This window comes from Loxodonta africana, chromosome 11, assembly GCF_030014295.1.
Source record: "Loxodonta africana isolate mLoxAfr1 chromosome 11, mLoxAfr1.hap2, whole genome shotgun sequence".
NCBI classification, from domain to species: domain Eukaryota; kingdom Metazoa; phylum Chordata; class Mammalia; order Proboscidea; family Elephantidae; genus Loxodonta; species Loxodonta africana.
This window is the reverse complement of record NC_087352.1, coordinates 61,242,876-61,261,343: the sequence shown is the minus strand read 5'-3', so window position 1 is coordinate 61,261,343 and position 18,468 is coordinate 61,242,876. Positions and strand designations below refer to the sequence as shown.

General features: G+C 41.3%; 2 protein-coding genes across 5 annotated transcripts in view; both read right to left on the bottom strand.

Annotated features, from left to right (window-relative positions):
- EPG5 (ectopic P-granules 5 autophagy tethering factor) overlaps nt 1–1,757 on the bottom strand; it is a 114,183-nt gene extending 112,426 nt beyond the window's left edge. Inside the window, exons 1-2 of one of the 2 annotated variants that reach the window (XM_064294578.1) lie at nt 1,590–1,704; nt 8–420 (exon numbers count right to left, since the gene is read on the bottom strand). Coding sequence is in view for 1 of the 2 variants with exons in the window: in XM_064294577.1 (XP_064150647.1) it covers nt 1,590–1,652 (63 nt within the window). In the remaining variant the exon portion in view is untranslated. Of the gene's footprint in view, nt 1–7; nt 421–1,589 lie in introns of both variants that reach the window. The other variant, XM_064294577.1, reaches the window with a different exon arrangement.
- A 2,216-nt stretch (nt 1,758–3,973) lies between these two features.
- The window catches only part of PSTPIP2 (proline-serine-threonine phosphatase interacting protein 2), an 89,581-nt gene continuing 75,086 nt past the window's right edge, over nt 3,974–18,468 (bottom strand). The window contains exons 14-15 of one of the 3 annotated variants that reach the window (XM_064294584.1): nt 17,578–17,691; nt 17,306–17,345 (exon numbers count right to left, since the gene is read on the bottom strand). In XM_064294584.1, coding sequence (XP_064150654.1) covers nt 17,600–17,691 — 92 coding nt within the window. In that variant the 3' untranslated portion in view covers nt 17,306–17,345; nt 17,578–17,599. Of the gene's footprint in view, nt 11,248–17,305; nt 17,346–17,577; nt 17,692–18,468 lie in introns of those variants that run through there. The other 2 variants (XM_064294583.1, XM_064294582.1) reach the window with 2 other exon arrangements.

Genomic DNA, 18,468 nt, shown 5'->3' with positions numbered 1-18,468 from the left:
TATTTACATGTTACACACTGCTTTGGTCCAGGGGTCTCACGCATGGCTGGTAATGGTTTTTCTTCCTCCTCCTCTTCTGGATAGTCTTCTACCAGCTCAATACGATGCAAAATTATTTCTCTTGAAAATGTTTTGGAAGTAGGTAGCAATATGGCTTTTGCAACAAAGAGTGCCTCCTCAGAGACCTGGGTCAACTGATGTCCAAAACTCCACTGTTGTTAGTTGCCGTCGTGTTGATTCCAACTCATGGTGACCCCTTGTGTTGCAGAGTAGAACTGCTCCGTAGGGTTTTCAAGGCAGAAGCAGATCGCCAAGCCCATCTTACACGGTGCCTCTGGGTGGGTTCGAACTACTACTTGGCTAGAAGTTGAGTGCTTAATGTTTGTGCCACCGAGGGACTCCTCATAATTCCACTACGGCCTTTTAAAGATACATTATAAAGAAAAGGGTCTACATTAAGTTATTTACAATTTATTAAACATGGTACTACTCTCCTGTTATAACCTAGTTCCTATAAGAAAATCTGACTTTTGGATCATTTTTAAGTTACATATGTTCTTGAGCATCAGTGACTTCTAGGAAGGGACTGCCTACTTCATTATTTCCTTAATGTAAATACCAACTTCATTGTTTCCTTAAATTCAGTTACAGGTAAGTCAAAATCACCTACGTCCATCATCCAGGGGAACCACTGCAAAATAAATATTTTAGAAAATATGTAGTATAGTAGAAAATATACAAGGGACAAAATAAAAATCTAGACTGCACCTGGTAACAAATCAACTTAAAACCACATCAATACATCTCAGTTTAATCCAGGAAACCCAGAAGATTCAAATGCTTCCCTACTGCGTGAGTCACACCCTGGCTTAATTTCTAGACCTTCGTGCCCCATCACAAATAACCAGGAGCAGGAGAAACAAACAGGAGCAGCACCACTACCATCCTGAATTTTGGGAGTGAAAAGGACTGGCACATCACTAGTCTAGTTTATATCTGACGCTATCCGTAAAGCTCTGCCAAAGGGCACATTCCCCGCGTGGAGAAGTGCCTTCCCTCTTTATGCACAGAAAACCAAAACCAAAACCAAAACCAAACCAAACTCAGCGCCGTCGAGTCGATGCCGACTCATACCGACCCTACAGGACAGAGCAGAACTGCCCAGTAGAGTTTCCAAGGAGCGCCTGGCGGATTTGAACCGCCGACCCTTGGGTTAGCAGCTGTAGCACTTAACCACTACGCCACCAGGGTTTCCTTATGCATAGAAGGGACTGCAAATGTTCCCAGGTCACAGAGGAGAAGAGAGAGTCAAAGGCGGGCCTGGGAGGAGAAAAGCTGCTTCGCGGCAAGAATCGAAAAGGAAGAACCCAGTGAGCTCAGCAGAGGGAGAAAAACAAATGGGCTCCTCACAAAGTGAGCCAGGGAGCGTGCCGGCAGAGAGCTGGGCCGGTGTCCATGGGTGTAGGGATCAAACACGGGAAAGTGAGGCAGGGATGAAGCGGGCTCAGAGAGTCAGCTGGAGGGCGAAGAGGAAAGGGTAGCCTGAGCGCACACGCCGGGGCTTGAGGGAGGGAGAGAGAAGGCCTCACCTTGGTTTTACTCCGGCTGCCCTTGGCCTTGGCCCGGCGAGGGGGCCTCACCGCCTCGGCCATAGACCCTGCGGTGGAGCCGTCGCCGTTTGTTGTTGTCAAAACCCTGGGCGCTCCTTAACCTGCCCAGTTCCGGCCTCCCGTCTCTCACATGATCGAATCTCCACCACTCCCAAAGAAGGGGCGGCAACTCGGCACCTCTACGGGTCGCGACGTAGAACAAATCACAAGACGCATTTTCACTGGCAGATAGTGGCTCCGCCCCCTTCTTAGCACCCAGGCTCCACCCCCTGGGCCAGGAGCGCTAGGTGCCTCGCCCTGCTAGCCTCGGGTGGGCTACCGTGATGTGTCGTGTTGGCCCGGGACAGTAACCCTCCAGGCTGATGCGTACCATCTGTCTCCCAAGCAATGCGGCGCTCTCCTCATTCCGGGCCGCGGGTTCTCTCGCACACCTCAATCACGTTGGTTTAAAGGAGGAGCCGGGGGAAAGGTGCTTGTCAATCTTATTTTGACCGTTAGATAATGAGTACCAATGAGGCTAAATCTCTCGAGTGTCCTCAAGGAAACCGCGTGGAGCTTTGGTTTCCGTCGGGATGTGCACTCAGTAAAGGGGAATGATGATAAGTCCCTTTTCAGATATAATGAGGATTAAATGAGCTAACCGTGAAGGGTGCATTTTTCAAGTAGGGGATGTGGTGGACATGAGAATGGAAACTGGAAATGCCAAAGAGAACCAAATTGCTTTGTATGAGCAGAGATTTAGAGAGTTTAAAGGAGCAGGAGGAACCAGATAAAGGGAGATGGGGGTCAGTTGGCTGGCAGAGGGTTAACTACTAAACAAAACTAAATTTTCCATCATGAAGGCATCTATCATTGGAATAACTTTAGAATTGTGGCCAACATCCAGACAATTCAAGTTCTGTTTTTGAAAAAGTACCAAATTCAATCAGGAAGCACAGAGATGGATGGAGTCTGGACAAGTGATAAAGCAACCAGGTTGTCTGTTAGTCAAAACAGGAGAATTGGATGATGATGTATTTTGAACCCAGAAGTTGGTTGTCAAAACTATTCCATTTAAAGGATGTAGACTTGGAATTCCTGTTGCCACAGCAACTAATTAAGAGGAATAGGGGGACTCAGAAAATTTCCCCGAGAGTGTGCAGCCCAAGATTTCATTTCCCAGCCAAAAATCTGACTCATAAGCAACCCTAGTTGGCTAAGCCGGTAAACCCAACCTGCTCCAGACAGTAGATTGAAAAAGTAAACCGATTATTTGAAGTGAAGTGTCATTTCAGGAAAGTTCAGAATCAAATACAAAGAAGATAAAGTAATTCAAACCAACAGTATAAAACCCTTTTATATTAAATTAGGAATAATCTCTGTCTTTTTTAAATGGTTGTACTGGATAAGAGAATTTGGCAAATTAGAGGATCTAACAGACCCTTAATGACATGGACTGACACAGCGGCTGCAACAATAGACTCAAGAATAGGAACGATTGTGAGGATGGTGCAGAATCAGGCAGTGTTCTTCTGCTGTGCATAGGATCGCTGAGTCGGAACTGACTAAGCGCACACGAAACAAAAACAACAGACCTTGTGATTCCAAATTAAAATATGTATTTGACTAACGGAATTTATGTTACATATTTTTGGTTGAAAGCTATAATTCTACAAAGTTGTACATAATTCTGGAATATATATGAGAAATTGAGATCCATTGTATCTATAAACTGCATTTGTTAGACCATAGGAGAGTGGTTTAGGTAGTTAGAAAGGTTTGTTGGTCAATTCAGGCAATATAAGAAATTAAAATACTATTAATATTGTAGGTTAAAATGTTTGAAGAAATTTAAATCCTAAAGGGGACTGATCATTTAAGGGAGTTTGGTCTGTTGAATTTGAGGCGATCAACTGTTCATTAAAGTTCCCCCTTGAAAGTAATTATTAGCATTTATTTGATTTATAAATACAATATTAAGATTTATAAAGATAACTTGAAGACTGAAGAAAAGCTAAACTTTGAAATGTGTATGATGTAAATAAATTGAAGATTAATTTAAAAAATAAATAATGACAAATAGTTTTTTCTATACCTTAATGCTCCCTCAAAGACATGAAAAAAATTCATATTGTTGGCAAGCAGGTTAATCAATGGCCTAATAGCAACCAAACGTTTGCTACTACTGATCCCTAGGCGGTAACCATCCCCAACATTTCCTGAGCTCTTACTGTCTTCAGGGCACTGTTCTGAGTACTTGTCACGTATTAACTCATTTGACTATCATAATAACCCTACAAAGTCAGTAATTTTATTCTTATTTTATAGATAAGGGAACTAAGGCCCAGAGAAGTTAAATAATTTGTGTAAGGTTTTACAGCTAGTAAATGGGAAAGCTGGAATTGGAACCAAGGCAGTTGTACAATATAAATAAATGGACTTTTAAGATAGAAAGCCTGATTTACTCTCTCCATGTTTACAATACTCTATACTTATATACTGGGGCCACAATGAATATCAGAAAATTTTCATGTAGAAGACACTAGATTATTCATAGTAGTTCAGTGTTGCCTGTTGGGTGTTAGGATTATTTTTTCCTTTCCTTCAAAAATTTCTATAATAATTTTTTAATTATATTTCTAATGTCTACAAATAATATAGAAGTATATATGATAAAAAGTTAATGTTCCCTGTCATGGATTGAATTGTGTCCCCCAAAAATATGTGTCAACGTAGGCCATGATTCCCGGTGTTTTATGGTTGTCCTCCATTTTGTGATTGATAAAATTTTCCTGGGTGTTATAAATGCTAATCTCAGCCTGTGGTTAATGAGGCAAGGTTAGATTATGTTAAAGAGGATTAGGGTGGGTTGTGACACCCTTGCTCAGGTCACATCCCTGATCAAGTGTAAATGGAGTTTCCCTGGGGTGAGGGCTGTACCGTCTTTTATCTTACAAGAGATAAAAGGAAAGGGAAGTGAGCAGAGATTTGGCAATCTCCTACCACCAAGAAAGTAGTGCCAGGAACAGAGTGCATCATTTGGACCCAGGGTTCCTGTGCGGAGAAGCTCCTAATCCAGGGGAAGATTGATGATAAGGACCTTCTTCCAGAGCCAACACAGAGAGAAAGCCTTCCCCTGGAGCTGACACCCTGAATTTGATTTCTACCCTAGTAGACTGTGAGAGAATAAACTTCTGTTTGCTAAAGCCACCCACTTGTGGTATTTCTGTTATAGCAGCCCCAGGTAACTAAGACACTCCCCTCCCCAGAGTTAACCATTGTTATCAGTTGAGTGTGTATTCTTTCAGACGTTTTTCTACAGATGTGCAAATATCACACTCCTAAATACTCAACGTCTATGAGACATTGTAATTCATGTATTTTGAAGATCTTTCCTTGTAGGGCAGATTGCTGTACCCCTTTTGTCCCTTTAATTAATTAAAAATGTTGTAACTTTATTTAAACAGACTTCTGGTGGACATTACATTATTTTCAGTTTTTCACTATTAAAGACAATGTTTGCAAGTAACCATTCTTATATGTATATTTTTGTGCATGTGTATTTCTATAAGATAGATGATGCCTCAATATGAAATTGCTAGTCAAAGAGGCATTCTCATTTTGAATTTTGATAAATATTTGCCAAATTTCTCTTCAATAGGCTGTATTAACTTTCACTGCAACATTCAGAATTTAGACTAATTCTGAATCTAATGAGAAAAATCCCCATCAAGAATCAGGCATTTAGTAAAAGGGCTATAAACCAAACTCGTTGCCGTCCAGTCAACTCTGACTCACGTTGTTGTCATTGTTAGGTGCCGTCGAGTCGCTTCCGACTCATAGCGACCCTATGCACAACAGAACAAAACACTGCCCGGTCCTGCGCCATCCTTACAATCGTTGTTATGCTTGAGCTCATTGTTGCAGCCACTGTGTCAATCCACCTTGTTGAGGGTCTTCCTCTTTTCCACTGACCCTGGACTCTGCCAACCATGATATCCTTCTCCAGGGACTGATCCCTCCTAACAACGTGTCCAAAGTATGTAAGACGCAATCTCGCCATCCTTGCTTCTAAGGAGAATTCTGGTTGTACTTCTTCCAAGACAGATTTGTTCATTCTTTCAGCAGTCCATGGTATATTCAACGTTCTTCACCAACACCACAATTCAAAGGCATCAACTCTTCTTCGGTCTTCCTTATTCATTGTCCAGCTTTCACACGCATGTGATGTGATTGAAAATACAATGGCTTGGGTCAGGTGCACCTTAGTCTTCAGGAAGTCTACTACTAAAAAGCATTAACCAGTGAAAACCTTATAAATAGCAACTCTGACTCATACCAACCCTTATAGGACAGAGTAGAAATGCACCATAGTGTTTCCAAGGAGTGGCTGGTGGATTCGAACTGCTGACTTCTTGATTAGCAGCCAAGCTCTTAACCACTGCTTCATCAGGACTCCAAAAGGACTATAATTCATACAGTATATTATGACATTCCAAAGTGTAATATCACTGTGATTCATACGTGCCTTGGTGGCACAGGGGTTAAGACTCGGCTGCCAACAAACAGAACAGTCAGCGGTTCAAACCCACCAACCATCTGTGGGAAAAAGATGTGGCAATCTGCTTCCGTAAAAATTTACGGCCTTGGAAACCCCGTGCGGCAGTCTATTCTGTCCTCTAGGGTCGCTAAGAGTCTGAAACAACTCAACAGCAACAGGTTTGGTTTTTGGTTTGATGATTCATAAGTCAGCAAATATCTGGCACAGGGCTTGTCACAACGGAGGTTCCTTCCATAAAAACTGCAGAACTCTTGAATGAACCCTGAGTAGACCTTTCTTAAAAAAACCCCTTACAAAATTAGATTCCATGAGTCTCTGTTGCCATCTAGTGGCAATTCCCATTAGTGAAACCTCCTTTCAACAGATAATTTCCAAGAAGTCATTCATTCTACAAATAATTACTGTACTTCCTGTACATCCCTCTGTATGGGCATTATTTCATCATTCTTGGTTACTAAATGCATTTGGTAAGATTACAAAAGGAATCTTGTTATTTCTAAATTATTGCAGCTTTCTTGAGATAATTAGCTGATAGTGCAACTAAGTACCAAAAATTTCTACCCACTCTACGCTGGGAAAGAGCACTGGCGGCAAAGTGGTTAAGAGCTCAGGCTGCTAACCAAAGGATGAGCAGTTTGAATCCACCAGCCGCTCCTTGGAAACCCTATGGGGTAGTTCTACTCTGTCCTGTAGGGTCTCTATGAGTCTGAATCAACTTGACGTCATATAACAACTACACTGGTATGATCTCAACTGGCTGATTCATTACGTTAGATTAGATGGCGTCATAGAAGATGATTAGATTAGATTACATCCACAGATATAAGGGTTAGGGTTCCAGCACATATTTTAAGTGGACACAATTCAATCCACAGCAGTCTCTAATAGGTAGAAAACACAAGTCTAGGAGCCCAGAGGTAAGAATGGCTTCTGTAACTCTGTAGCCCACTGGGAGAATTTGTGTTTCCCATCCCTTCAACTTGCAAAAAGTACAACCAGAATGCTCCTTAGAAGCAAGGATGATGAGACTACATCTCACATGTTATCAGGAGAGATCAGTCCCTGGAGAACAACATCATGCTTGGTAACCACTGCCAAAAACCCACCGCCGTTGAGTCGATTCCGACTCATGGCAACCCTATAGACAGAGTAGAACTGCCCCATAGAGTTTCCAAGAAGCACCTGGCGGATTCGAACTGCCGGCCTTTTGGTTAGCAGTTGTAGCACTTAACCACTACACCACCAGGGTTTCCAAATCATGCTTGGTAAAGTAGAGGGTAAATGAAAAAGAGGAAGACCCTCAATGAGATGGATTGACCCAGTGGCTGCAACAATGGGCTCAAGCATAGCAATGATTGTGAAGATGAAGCAGGCCCTGGCAGTGTTTCATTCTGTTATATGCAGGAACCAACTTGACGGCTCCTAACAACAACAACATCCCTTCAACTTTAGGCTCTGATAGGCTAGAGTTCATTGCTCCTGGGGGTTGGTGGGGAATATGTCTACTAGGGGACATAAGAGTTTCACTCAACCTAAAACTACAGCTGATGCCTGGTCATTGGGGCTCCTCATGTTAGTAAACCAGCTAGCAAAGAAAGGAGTTACTGTACTGGCAAACAGAGGTGATTATCATGAGGAAACAGGGGCAGGACTGGGGACAAGGGGAAATATATCTGGAACTCAGGGGGTCCACTGGGGTGCCACTTTGTGTTCCCATGCTTGGTGATAAACATAAACTGGCAATTTTAGCAAACAGGATTGGACAAGAGCCTAATAACCAGGGACTAAGACCCCTCAGGGATGAAGTACCCCACCTTTCAAGCAACCTAGACCAGCAGACCTAACCAAGCGTGAGAGGAACCTAGAATGGGTGGTAGAGGACAGCAGGTCAGTATCAGTCATGGGCTCAGGACCAACTTCAGCAACAGGGACTGGAGCTTGTCTCACTAAACTTCCTGTTTATGTGTGTTTGTTTTGGAAATTGTGACTTGGAGAAGTAGTGACAAGGTGGAGTAAAAGTAATGTGGGACACAAGTGGATCTGAGCAGAGCAGGGGGCAGACACTATCAACGGCCCATCCATATTCCCTCAGTGCCTACCATTTCCATAAACCCCATCTCAGCTCTCAACACCAGAAACTGTGTCCCTACCCAGGAGTTCCTGCAGACTACCTGAGCCTACTCTGTCAGCATTCATGGCAGGTCAGGACTGCCTCAACCAGTGACGGATGGAAGTTGGTGAATAAATATCCCAATTCCCTCACCCCTCAGTTGAGATATCTAAGGTGTGAGTTCTACATCGTTTCCCAGGGTTCCCCAAGAGGATTAAATTCCACTTTCCCACAGAGGGAACTTGCTTGATAATGCATGCTTTTGGGGTTTCCTCCCCTTTCCTGTCTCGTTTCCCCATTTCTGTACTGATGCTTCCTGGAATTGCCCTCCAGATAAACTACTTGCCCTAAATCGTTGTCTCAGAGTCTGCTTCTGGGGGAAGCCAAATTAAGATAACAACCACCTACAGAATAGCTCATATTTACTAGATGTAACATACCTGTTTGACTGGCTTCACCCCCTTTACTCTCCTTTAGGTCTTCCTCAAGTAGTTGTTTCTCTGCTACCTTTTCTTATAGGCCACTAATTCTTTCAGTGAACTCATATTTACTACCACCTGCAAAGTGCTGGGAATATATCAGTAGAAAGGATAGACAGGAGCCTTCTCTCAAGGAAATTAAAGTCTAGGAGGGAGGATAGACATGGAACAATTAATTTCAAGAGTGAGTCATGTTGGCTGAGTGAAGTCAGTCACAAAGGGACAAATACTGTATGAGTCCACTTACATGAAATCTAGAATAGGCAAGGGTATAGAGCCCAGAGTTTATTAGTGTTACCAGGAGTGGGTGGGAGGGAGGGGAAAAGGAGAACTCACTACTTGAGGGACACTTAGCATCTGTTAAGGGTCATGGGAAAATTTGAAAATGGAGCACAGTAATGGTTGAAAGACATGACAAACATAACTCATATCACTGAATTGTACATGTGAAGAATGTTGAAAAGGCGAATGATTTGTTACATATATATTTACTACAATTAATTTTTTTTAAAAAAAAAGAATAAATCATGTAATAACAAGGAAAATAAAGGAGAAGGAAAAGTAGTGGGATCCAGCCTAGTCTGGAGGCTGGGATGGGGCCTCCCTGAGGAAGTGACATCGGGATTAAGGTAGAGAAGATAATACGGCACCAGCCTCCACTTGGTCTCCTTGACCAGCAGTATGTCTTTCTGTAGTTTAAAAACAGCAAGTGTGACAAGGGATGAAATAAAGCTCAGAAGAGAGATCAGGTTAACATAAAAATGAAAAATAAATTCCAAATCACCAAAAACTTTTATTTCATATCAAACCGAAAGAGCAATAAAATATACTGTTTTCAATTCACAAAATATGTTCACATCAATTACACTGGTCAATAAAGAGAAAAGTGAAATCCCTGAGGAATTGCCAACGGTAAATAAAACTCTTAAACATAGAATGTTCTGAGTTTGAAGGGAAATGTCCTGAGCCTGTTTAGTTTGGGGAAGTCAGTGACGCTTTGCACATGTTAGTTTCTCAAAAGGATATCTAAATGATGCAAGTTTCCTGCCTGACAAGAAGCTACCACATTCAGGAGCGTCTTACATTAAAGGGGAGGGGAGTGAGAATCAATCTTCCCTCAGTCAGTGTGTTCATATTCTGGGAAAGCAACTGCATAGAGCAGGAGAGAAAAAAATTTTTTTTGCTCTTTGTGGTAACAGGACTTTCCAGCATACCAGTGCTGGAAGTTAATGGTAAGTTAAAACAGCACTGGCTGTTTTAACTTACATTAACTAAAACATACCATTCTCACAGTGTGCAAATGTTGTAAAAAAGGTACCTAACCTCCCTGTAGAGCCCTGGTGGCACAGTGGTTAAGAGCTCAGATGCTGATCCAAAGATTGGCAATTCAAATCCACCAGCCACTCCTTGGAAACTCTATGGAGCAGTCCTACTCTGTCCACAGCAATAGGTAACCTCGCTGCTGTTTGTGGATGACAAAAAAAAGGCTTAAGTATTTGTGAAAAGGAAAGATTGACACTTTAAGGATTCCAGAGTCTAGCAAAGGAAAGGTTTTCTGTGAAGACCCAGGATTGAAGATTGGCTTTATAGAATTTTCTAGAAAATTCTCAAGACAAAACACCATATTTCATTGATTCTAAGATGTGTATTTTTTCACACTTTAAATTCTTAAGGTCTTGGCCATCAGTGACTTGTCGCAGGTTAATTGGCAACTCCCCCACCTCACCTTCTTAGTGGTACATAAACTAATGGTGTGTTTTACAATCAATGGTTTCTTAAATTAAGTTCAGTATACACAGTGATCCACATAAAAATAAGTCTGACATTTAAACCCTGGTGATTTTCCCAACTGAAAAAATGCTGGCAAAAATATTTGGTGTCTTAAATTTCAGCATGAGCATCACAGCCTCAAGCAGGGTTAGAAAAACAGGATATGGGATGACATACCTGGGCCCTAGTTCTGGTTCTGCCCCTAACCAGCTGGGAGAACTATAAGGAAATTGGTTTAACACTTCTGGGCCTCATTTCCTCATCTGTAAAATGATAAAGTGTGATCAGATGGCCTCTAAGTCTTCCATCCAAAAAGGAAAGCAATTAAAAAACTCGTGCCACTGAGTGTGTGTGTTTCTGTGGAAATTCCAAGCCATGACCCCGCTCCCCTCCAAATCTAGAGAAGGTTCTTCTGCAGGCTGATGACTTGCATTTCTCTGCTCCAAATCCAAAAACTTCTCCTGCTTCCCAAGTAGAAAATACAATTCATTCACAACTTTAGTAGCTGACTGGGAAGATAATTCTTCAGTCTGGATAATTTGTAAACTTCTTCAGAAAACTGCAGACTCCTATTAGCTTAAGTTGAACTAAATGTCTACCATAAATTTCAAATATCAAAAAACTACCACAAAGATTCACTTCAATGTCTTCATGACTGTCACACTTCGGCTGTAGATTCTGCTACTCTCGGTGCTTCCTTCCACGCCGTAGAAGCACTAGGTGAAAAAGCTTTGTTTTCTGGAGGAAAATAGCAAAGCAATTTCATTTGAATGAATCATTCATGTCAGCACCCCCTCCTACCTTAAGAGTATCTTCAGCAAGAGTAAATGTGCTTGGCCAAGGAAAACAAATGCTGGAGAATGGGTATTCCAAGCCGTGAAAAATGGAACGTGACAATAATAGCACTGCATTAGTAAATACTATGTGTATTTTTATTTTAAAAACATATATTCTTAAATCCAAAAGTTAGTCTGTCATATCAGAAGCATGTTAGAAGGCAAAATGGGAAGAGCAGCTAAAATCAACAGCTGCAGAACAAATGACAAATTCCTAAACCTTTCTATTTAATTTTCAATTCCAAGATTCACTCAAACTATTTTCAGTGTGAATAAACTAGGCTCCCTTCTTTAAAATTCTCTTAAATTCAGTCAATTATACATGTATATACTGAACCTCTATTCACTGAAACTTACTTTTTCTTCTCGAGAGGCCCTTTAAAATCTTCTGTTCAGTTCTTTTACTTCATCAATTCTTCCTTTTGCTGTAGCTGCTCGACGCTCAAGAGCAAATTTCAGAGTCTCCTCTGACATCCATCTTGGTCAAGAACAGAACAGAAGATTTCAAAGGGCCTCTTGAGAAGACAAAGTAAAGTATTATAATGACATGTGCAAAGAGCTGGAGATAGAAAACCAAAAGGGAAGAATATGCTCGGCGTTTCTCAAGTTGAAAGAACTAAAGAAAAAATTCAAGCCTCGAGTTGCACTAGTGAAGGATTCCATGGGGAAAATATTAAACGATGCAGGAAGCATCAAAAGAAGATGGAAGGAATACACAGAGTCATTATTCAACCATTTCAAGAGATGGCATATGAACAGGAACTGATGGTACTGAAGGAAGAAGTCCAAGCTGCTCTGAAGGCATTGGCAAAAAACAAGGCTCCAGGAATTGATGGAATATCAATTCAGATGTTTCAACAAACAGATGCAGGCTGGAGGTGCTCACTCGTCTATGCCAAGAAATATGGAAGACAGCTTCCTAGCCAACTGACTGGAAGAGATCCATATTTATGCCTATTCCCAAGAAAGGTGATCCAACCGAATTTGGAAATTATAGAACAATATCATTAATATCACATGCAAGAAAAATTTTGCTGAAGATCATTCAAAAACGGCTGCAGCAGTATATGGATAGGGAACAGCCAGAAATTCAGGCTGGTTTCAGAAGAGGACATGGAACCAGGGTTATCATTCCTGATGTCAGATGGATCCTGGCTGAAAGCAGAGAATACCAGAAGGATGTTTACCTGTGTTTTATTGACGATGCAAAGGCATTCGACCATGTGGGTCATAACAAACTATGGATAACACCGCGAAGAATGGGAATTCCAAAACACTTAATTGTGCTCATGAGGAACCTGTACATAGATCAAGAGGCAGTTGTTCGGACAGAACAATGGGATACTGATTGGTTTAAAGTCAGAAAAGGTGTGCGTCAGGGTTGTATTCTTTCACCATACCTATTTAATCTGTATGCTGAACAAATAATACGAGAAGCTGGACTATATGAAGAAGAACGGGGCATCGGGATTGGAGGAAGACTCATTAATAACCTGTGTTATACAGATGACACAACATTGCTTGCTGAAAGTGAAGAGGACTTGAAGCACTTACTAATAAAGATCAAAGACCACAGCCTTCAGTATGGATTACACCTCAACGTAAAGAAAACAAAAATCCTCACAACTGGACCAATGAGCAACATGATGATAAACGGAGAAAAGATTGAAGTTGTCAAGGATTTCATTTTACTTGGATCCATAATCAACACCCATGGAAGCAGCAGTCAAGAAATCAAAAGACGCATTGCATTGGACAAACCTGCTGCAAAGGACCTCTTCAAAGTGTTGAAGAGCAAAGATATCACCCTAAAGACTAAGGTGAGCCTGACCCAAGCCATGGTATTTTCAATCACATCATATGCATGTGAAAGCTGAACAATGAATAAGGAAGAACGAAGAAGAGTTGATGCCTTTGAATGGTGGTGTTGGCGAAGAATATTGAATATACCATGGACTGCTGAAAGAACAAACAAATCTGTCTTGGAAGAAGTGCAGCCAGAATTCTCCTTAGAGGCAAGGATGGCGAAACTGCATCTTACATACTTTGGACACATTGTCAGGAGGGATCAGTCCCTGGAGAAGGATATCATGCTTGGCAGAGTACAGGGTCAGTGGAAAGGAGGAAGACCCTCAACAAGGTGGATTGATACAGTGGCTGCAACAATGAGCTCAAGCGTAACAACAGTTGTAAGGATGGCACAGGACCGGGCAGTGTTTTGTTCTGTTGTGCATAGGGTCGCTACGAGTTGGAACTGACTCGACGGCACATAACAACCTAACAACTATTCACTGAACTGCTGGAGCCCTGGTAGCACAGCTGTCAAGCGTTGGGCTGCTAACCAAAAGGTTGGCAGTTCGAGTCCACCAGCTGCTCCTTAGCAACCTTATAGGGCAACTCTACTCTGTCCTGTAGAGTTGCTATGAGTTGGAATAGACTCAACAGCAGTGGATTTGGCTTTTTCTTTATTGATTGAACTGGTCAGGGCATTAACGCAACACAATGAAATGAAATAACTCAAGTGAGATAACTGGAATAGTGCATTGGTATTAACATCTTACATTCAAACATCAGCATCTTGGGCTCTGAGGAACTAGGGTTGTTGGGTCAAATGCTATTATTAAGCAACTAGAATAAATACTTCACCCAAACTAGTGATGACAGGAAAGAAAAAGGTGACAAGAAACACTTGGAGTGGTCAGCACCCTGCCCCATAGCCATCATCCACATGGTGTTCCAGAGAGCAGGTTTTACCTCCAAATCCCAAGCCGTTTATTTCCCGTGTTCCTGCTCTGCCTTTAGTTTAGGCCTTAAGGGAGGAAAAAAAAAAAAAAAAAATCAAACTTATTGGCTTTTAGTCAACCTCATGTGTTACAGAGTAGAACTGCTCCACAGGGTTTTCTTGGCTGTAATCTTTATGGAAGCAGATCAAAAGGCCTACAGGCCTTTCTCCTGTAGGGTTGCTGGGTGATTTTAAACCACCAACCTTTCAGTTAACAGCTGAACACAAACCGTTTGTGCCAGCCAAGAACCATCTTGAGAAGAAAGATGGAGGCTTATGAAATGAAGAAGAAATGATGACTGGTTGTAACGATTACAATTTGTTTGTAGGTCAGAAAGTTGGGGTATTTTATGTCTTCAGTTTCCATTATCTTTTACTGCAAAGTTGCTGAAATATGAAATATATTTCTTAGCAATTTAAGAACTTATGTTTAAATATAAATAAATAATAGCCAATTATTTCTATCTAATTAAGACAACTTGACTTCTATACTAGCTATATAGCTACTTGACTACAAGTCCCAAAGTAGGTATTTTTTAGGGGACTGAAAACAAGTAGCATTTGATGTGTTCACTTCTAAGCACTTTTAGGTGGTATAGAACACTGGAGGAAAATCAGCATGGAATACTGTTAAAAACCTGCTTTGTTTCGCTACCTCTTCAGACAGAAATTGGACTAGACTATGGGATAGACAATGATACTGGTGAAGAATGAGCTTCTTGGATCAAGGAGACATAGGAGACTATGTTGGCATTTCCTGTCTGAAGGTGAGATGAGAGGGTAGAGGGGGTCAGACGCTGGCCGAATGGACATGAAAAGAGAAAGTGAAGGGAAGGAGTGTGCTGTCTCTTTAGGGGAGAGCAATTAGGAGTATACAGCAAGGTGTTTATAAACTTTTGTATCAGAGTCTGACTTGATTTATAAACTTACACTTAAAGCACAGTAAAAATTTAAAAAAAAAAAAAAAAAACCAGTTTTGTTTCATAAGAGAGAGTAAATGTCACCAACACCCAACTAGGAAGGGTGGAAAGGAGGTCATGGCCTTTCTGTCCCTCCCAGATCAAGAACAAGTAAGAGGATCAACACTTTTAAACAGTTTTTAAAGAAGTAATAAATTTTCATTGTTGATAAATTAGAAAACACAAGTAAACAAAAAGAAAAAATGTTATTTTTTAGAAATGTATCCTTTTAGAGTTTTTCTTTGGTTATAGTCATACCCCAAGATATGCCTATTTGATTTAAAAGAACTATAATTTATGAGAAGTCCCTAAATGGTGCAAATGGCAAATGCACTCACCTGCTAACTAAAAGGCTGGAGGTTCAAGTTCACCCAGAGGCACCATGGAAGAAAGGCCTGAAGATCTACTTCTGAAAAATCAGTCATTGAAAACCCTGTGAAGCATGGTTCTACCCTGACACACATGGGGTTGCCATGAGTTAGAATCAACTCGACAGTCTCTGGCACTGGCTTTTCACTTAATATTTCTCCTTTGGCTTCTGAGGTATTCCTTCACTGTTAAGAAGATTGATTTTTCTTTAGGGCATGCTGTAAGCAGCTGAGTGCCAGAGGAACAGCCACCATGTGGTCATCTTTGCGGCCATGTTTGGAAACCCTGGTGGCATAGTGGTTAAGAGCTATGGCTGCTAACCAAAAGGTCAGCAGTTCAAATCCACCAGGCGCTCCTTGGAAACTCTATGGGGCAGTTCCCTGTCCTATAGGGTCACTATGAGTCCGAATCGACTTGACAGCAGTGGGTTTGGTTTTGGTTTTTTGGTTAAAAAATGTTCAGTTCTGCTCTCAGAATCCTTGTGGTTTGCTAGTTAAGGGCAGTGATAATCTGGTAGAATGGTCATCATACCAGATGACCCCCATGATACTGGTTTGTTGCTGAGTGTGGTATCATTTGCATTGATTTCACTGACTTCTTCTTACTTGACTTTTCCCCTTTTAGTGGGTAGGGGGTGTACACTAAAGGCTTAACTACCTTAACAGTGAGGATCATGTGTGTTTTGTTTGTGAGCTTTGCCTTTAGATGTGTAATAGCTACAAAACAGCTTAACAAGAACAGTTAAGAGTTGTAGGATAACTTTGGTGAGTAGTGTCTGGGGTCTTAAAAACTTGTGAGTGGCCATCTAAAACACATCTATTGGTCCCATCACGTTTGGAGCAAAGGAGAATGAAGAAAACCAAAGAGGCAAGGAAAATATCAGTTCAAAAGACTAACGGACCACATGAACCACAGCCTCCACCAGCCTGAGCCCAGAGGAACTAGATGGGGCCTGCTGCCACTACCGTCCACTCTGATGGATTGCAATAGAGGGTTCCAGACAGAGCAGGAGAAAAATGTAGAACAAAATTCAAATTTACAAAAAAAGACCAGACTTACTGGTCTGAGAGAGACTAGAGGAGCTCCAGAGACTATGGGCCCTGGACACCCTGCTAACTCAGAACCGAAGCCATTCCCAAAGTCCACCTTTCAGCCCAAGACTAGACAAGCCTGTAAAAGAAACAATAACACACATGAGGAACGTGCTTCCTAGTTTAGTCAAGTATACGAGACCAGATGGGCAACATCTGCCCAAAAGCCAAGACGAGAAGGCAGGAAGGGAAAGGGAAACTGGATGAAAGGACACAGGGAACCCATGGTGTAAAGGCAAAAGAGGAGTGTGCTGGTGGTACATTGTGTGGATTGCAACCAATATCACAAAAAAATTTGTGTATAAATTTTCAAATGAGAAACTAATTTGCGCTGTAAGCTTTCACCTAAAAACACAATGAAAAAAAAAGAGTTATAGGATAAGTAATGAAGGAAAAACACCCTCATTCAAACAGGCATTGAGTGGTCTTCAGTCCCGTTTCAGATATAGAGTCCATCAAGGCCACCCTGCAGAAACATCACATCTACCGGCATGCTGGCCTGACCCAAGGCCATGTTTGGTTTTGGTCACTGTTCTGCAGTTAGCAGTTTTATCCATTCTTCCCACTTTTACTTCTAACATGCTTAGTCAAAGATAGGCTTTAACTTTTGGATTTAAATATACGTATTTAAAAAATAAAAATACATGTATTTTTCATTGCTTAGAATCCCCATTTCCCGCCATTCGTCCTCAGTTTCAAAGGCTTCAGAAACACAATGTCCAGTCTAAATGTGATTATGTGACAAGTAAAAATTCTTACCATCAATGCTACTGATAGAGCAAAGAATAATCAGAGTTGTCTGCAAAGGAGAGAGCACAAAAGGAACATTAAGGTAATATTTTTCATGATAAGATCCTAAAAAAAACCCAGTGCTATCGAGTCAATTCCGACTCAAGATCCTAGCCCTTTTCAAACCAAGGTATTTCACTTAAAGACTGGTGACTGCTTTTTTGTAAGAAGAAAATCTATCTGGCAGCAAAACTTACAACCGGTAGTCATGGCTACAGACCAGGGAACATTTTGGCGATTACCATTATGATTCGACTGTCCTTTTCAACTATGTCCAGGCAGCAACACCCACAGTAAAGTCATCTTCAAAAGTGGACAATAAAGTGCCATATTATGAAATGGTAATTTTTTTTTAACTATAAGGCAACAAGAAATGAAAATTACTTGAATCCCCAGATCGTTCAAAGGTTTCACTTCAGCCACTATTTTTTTTTTATTGTAGTAAAATATATGTAACAAAACATTTGCCATTTTAACCATTTTTAAGTGTACAATTTGGTACCATTCACCAGGCTGTGCAGCCATCACCACTTATCTATTTTCAAAAGATTTTTATCACCCCCTTTTTCTCTTTGTTAGAAAGAAACTCAATAGCCCCGTAAGCAATAAATTCTAAGCCCTACCTCTTACCCCAGCCCCTGGTCCTCTCTCTAATAAACTTCTGTCTCTATGCATTTGCCTACTCTAGATATTTCATGATAGGTGAATCATACAATGTTTGTCCTTTTGTGCCTGACTTATTTCACTCAGCTTAATATTTTCAAGGTTCATCCATGTCATAGCATGTATCAAACTTCATTTCTCTTTATGGATATACCACATTTCGTTCTCCATTCATCTGTTGAGGGACACTCGGGTTGTTTCCACCTCTTGCCTATTGCCAATAATGCTGCAATGCACACCAGTGTACAGGTATCTGTTTGAGTTATTCTAAAACCAAACCCACTGCTGTGAAGTCAGTTCTGACCCTACAGGACATGGTAAAACTGCCCCACAGGTTTCCAAGGCTGTAAATCTTTAAGGAAGCAGACTGCCACATTTTTCTCTCACTGAGCTGTTGGAGGGTTTGAACCACTGACCTTTTGGTTAACAGCCAAGCACTTTAGCCACTGTGCCACCAGGGCTCCTTCTGA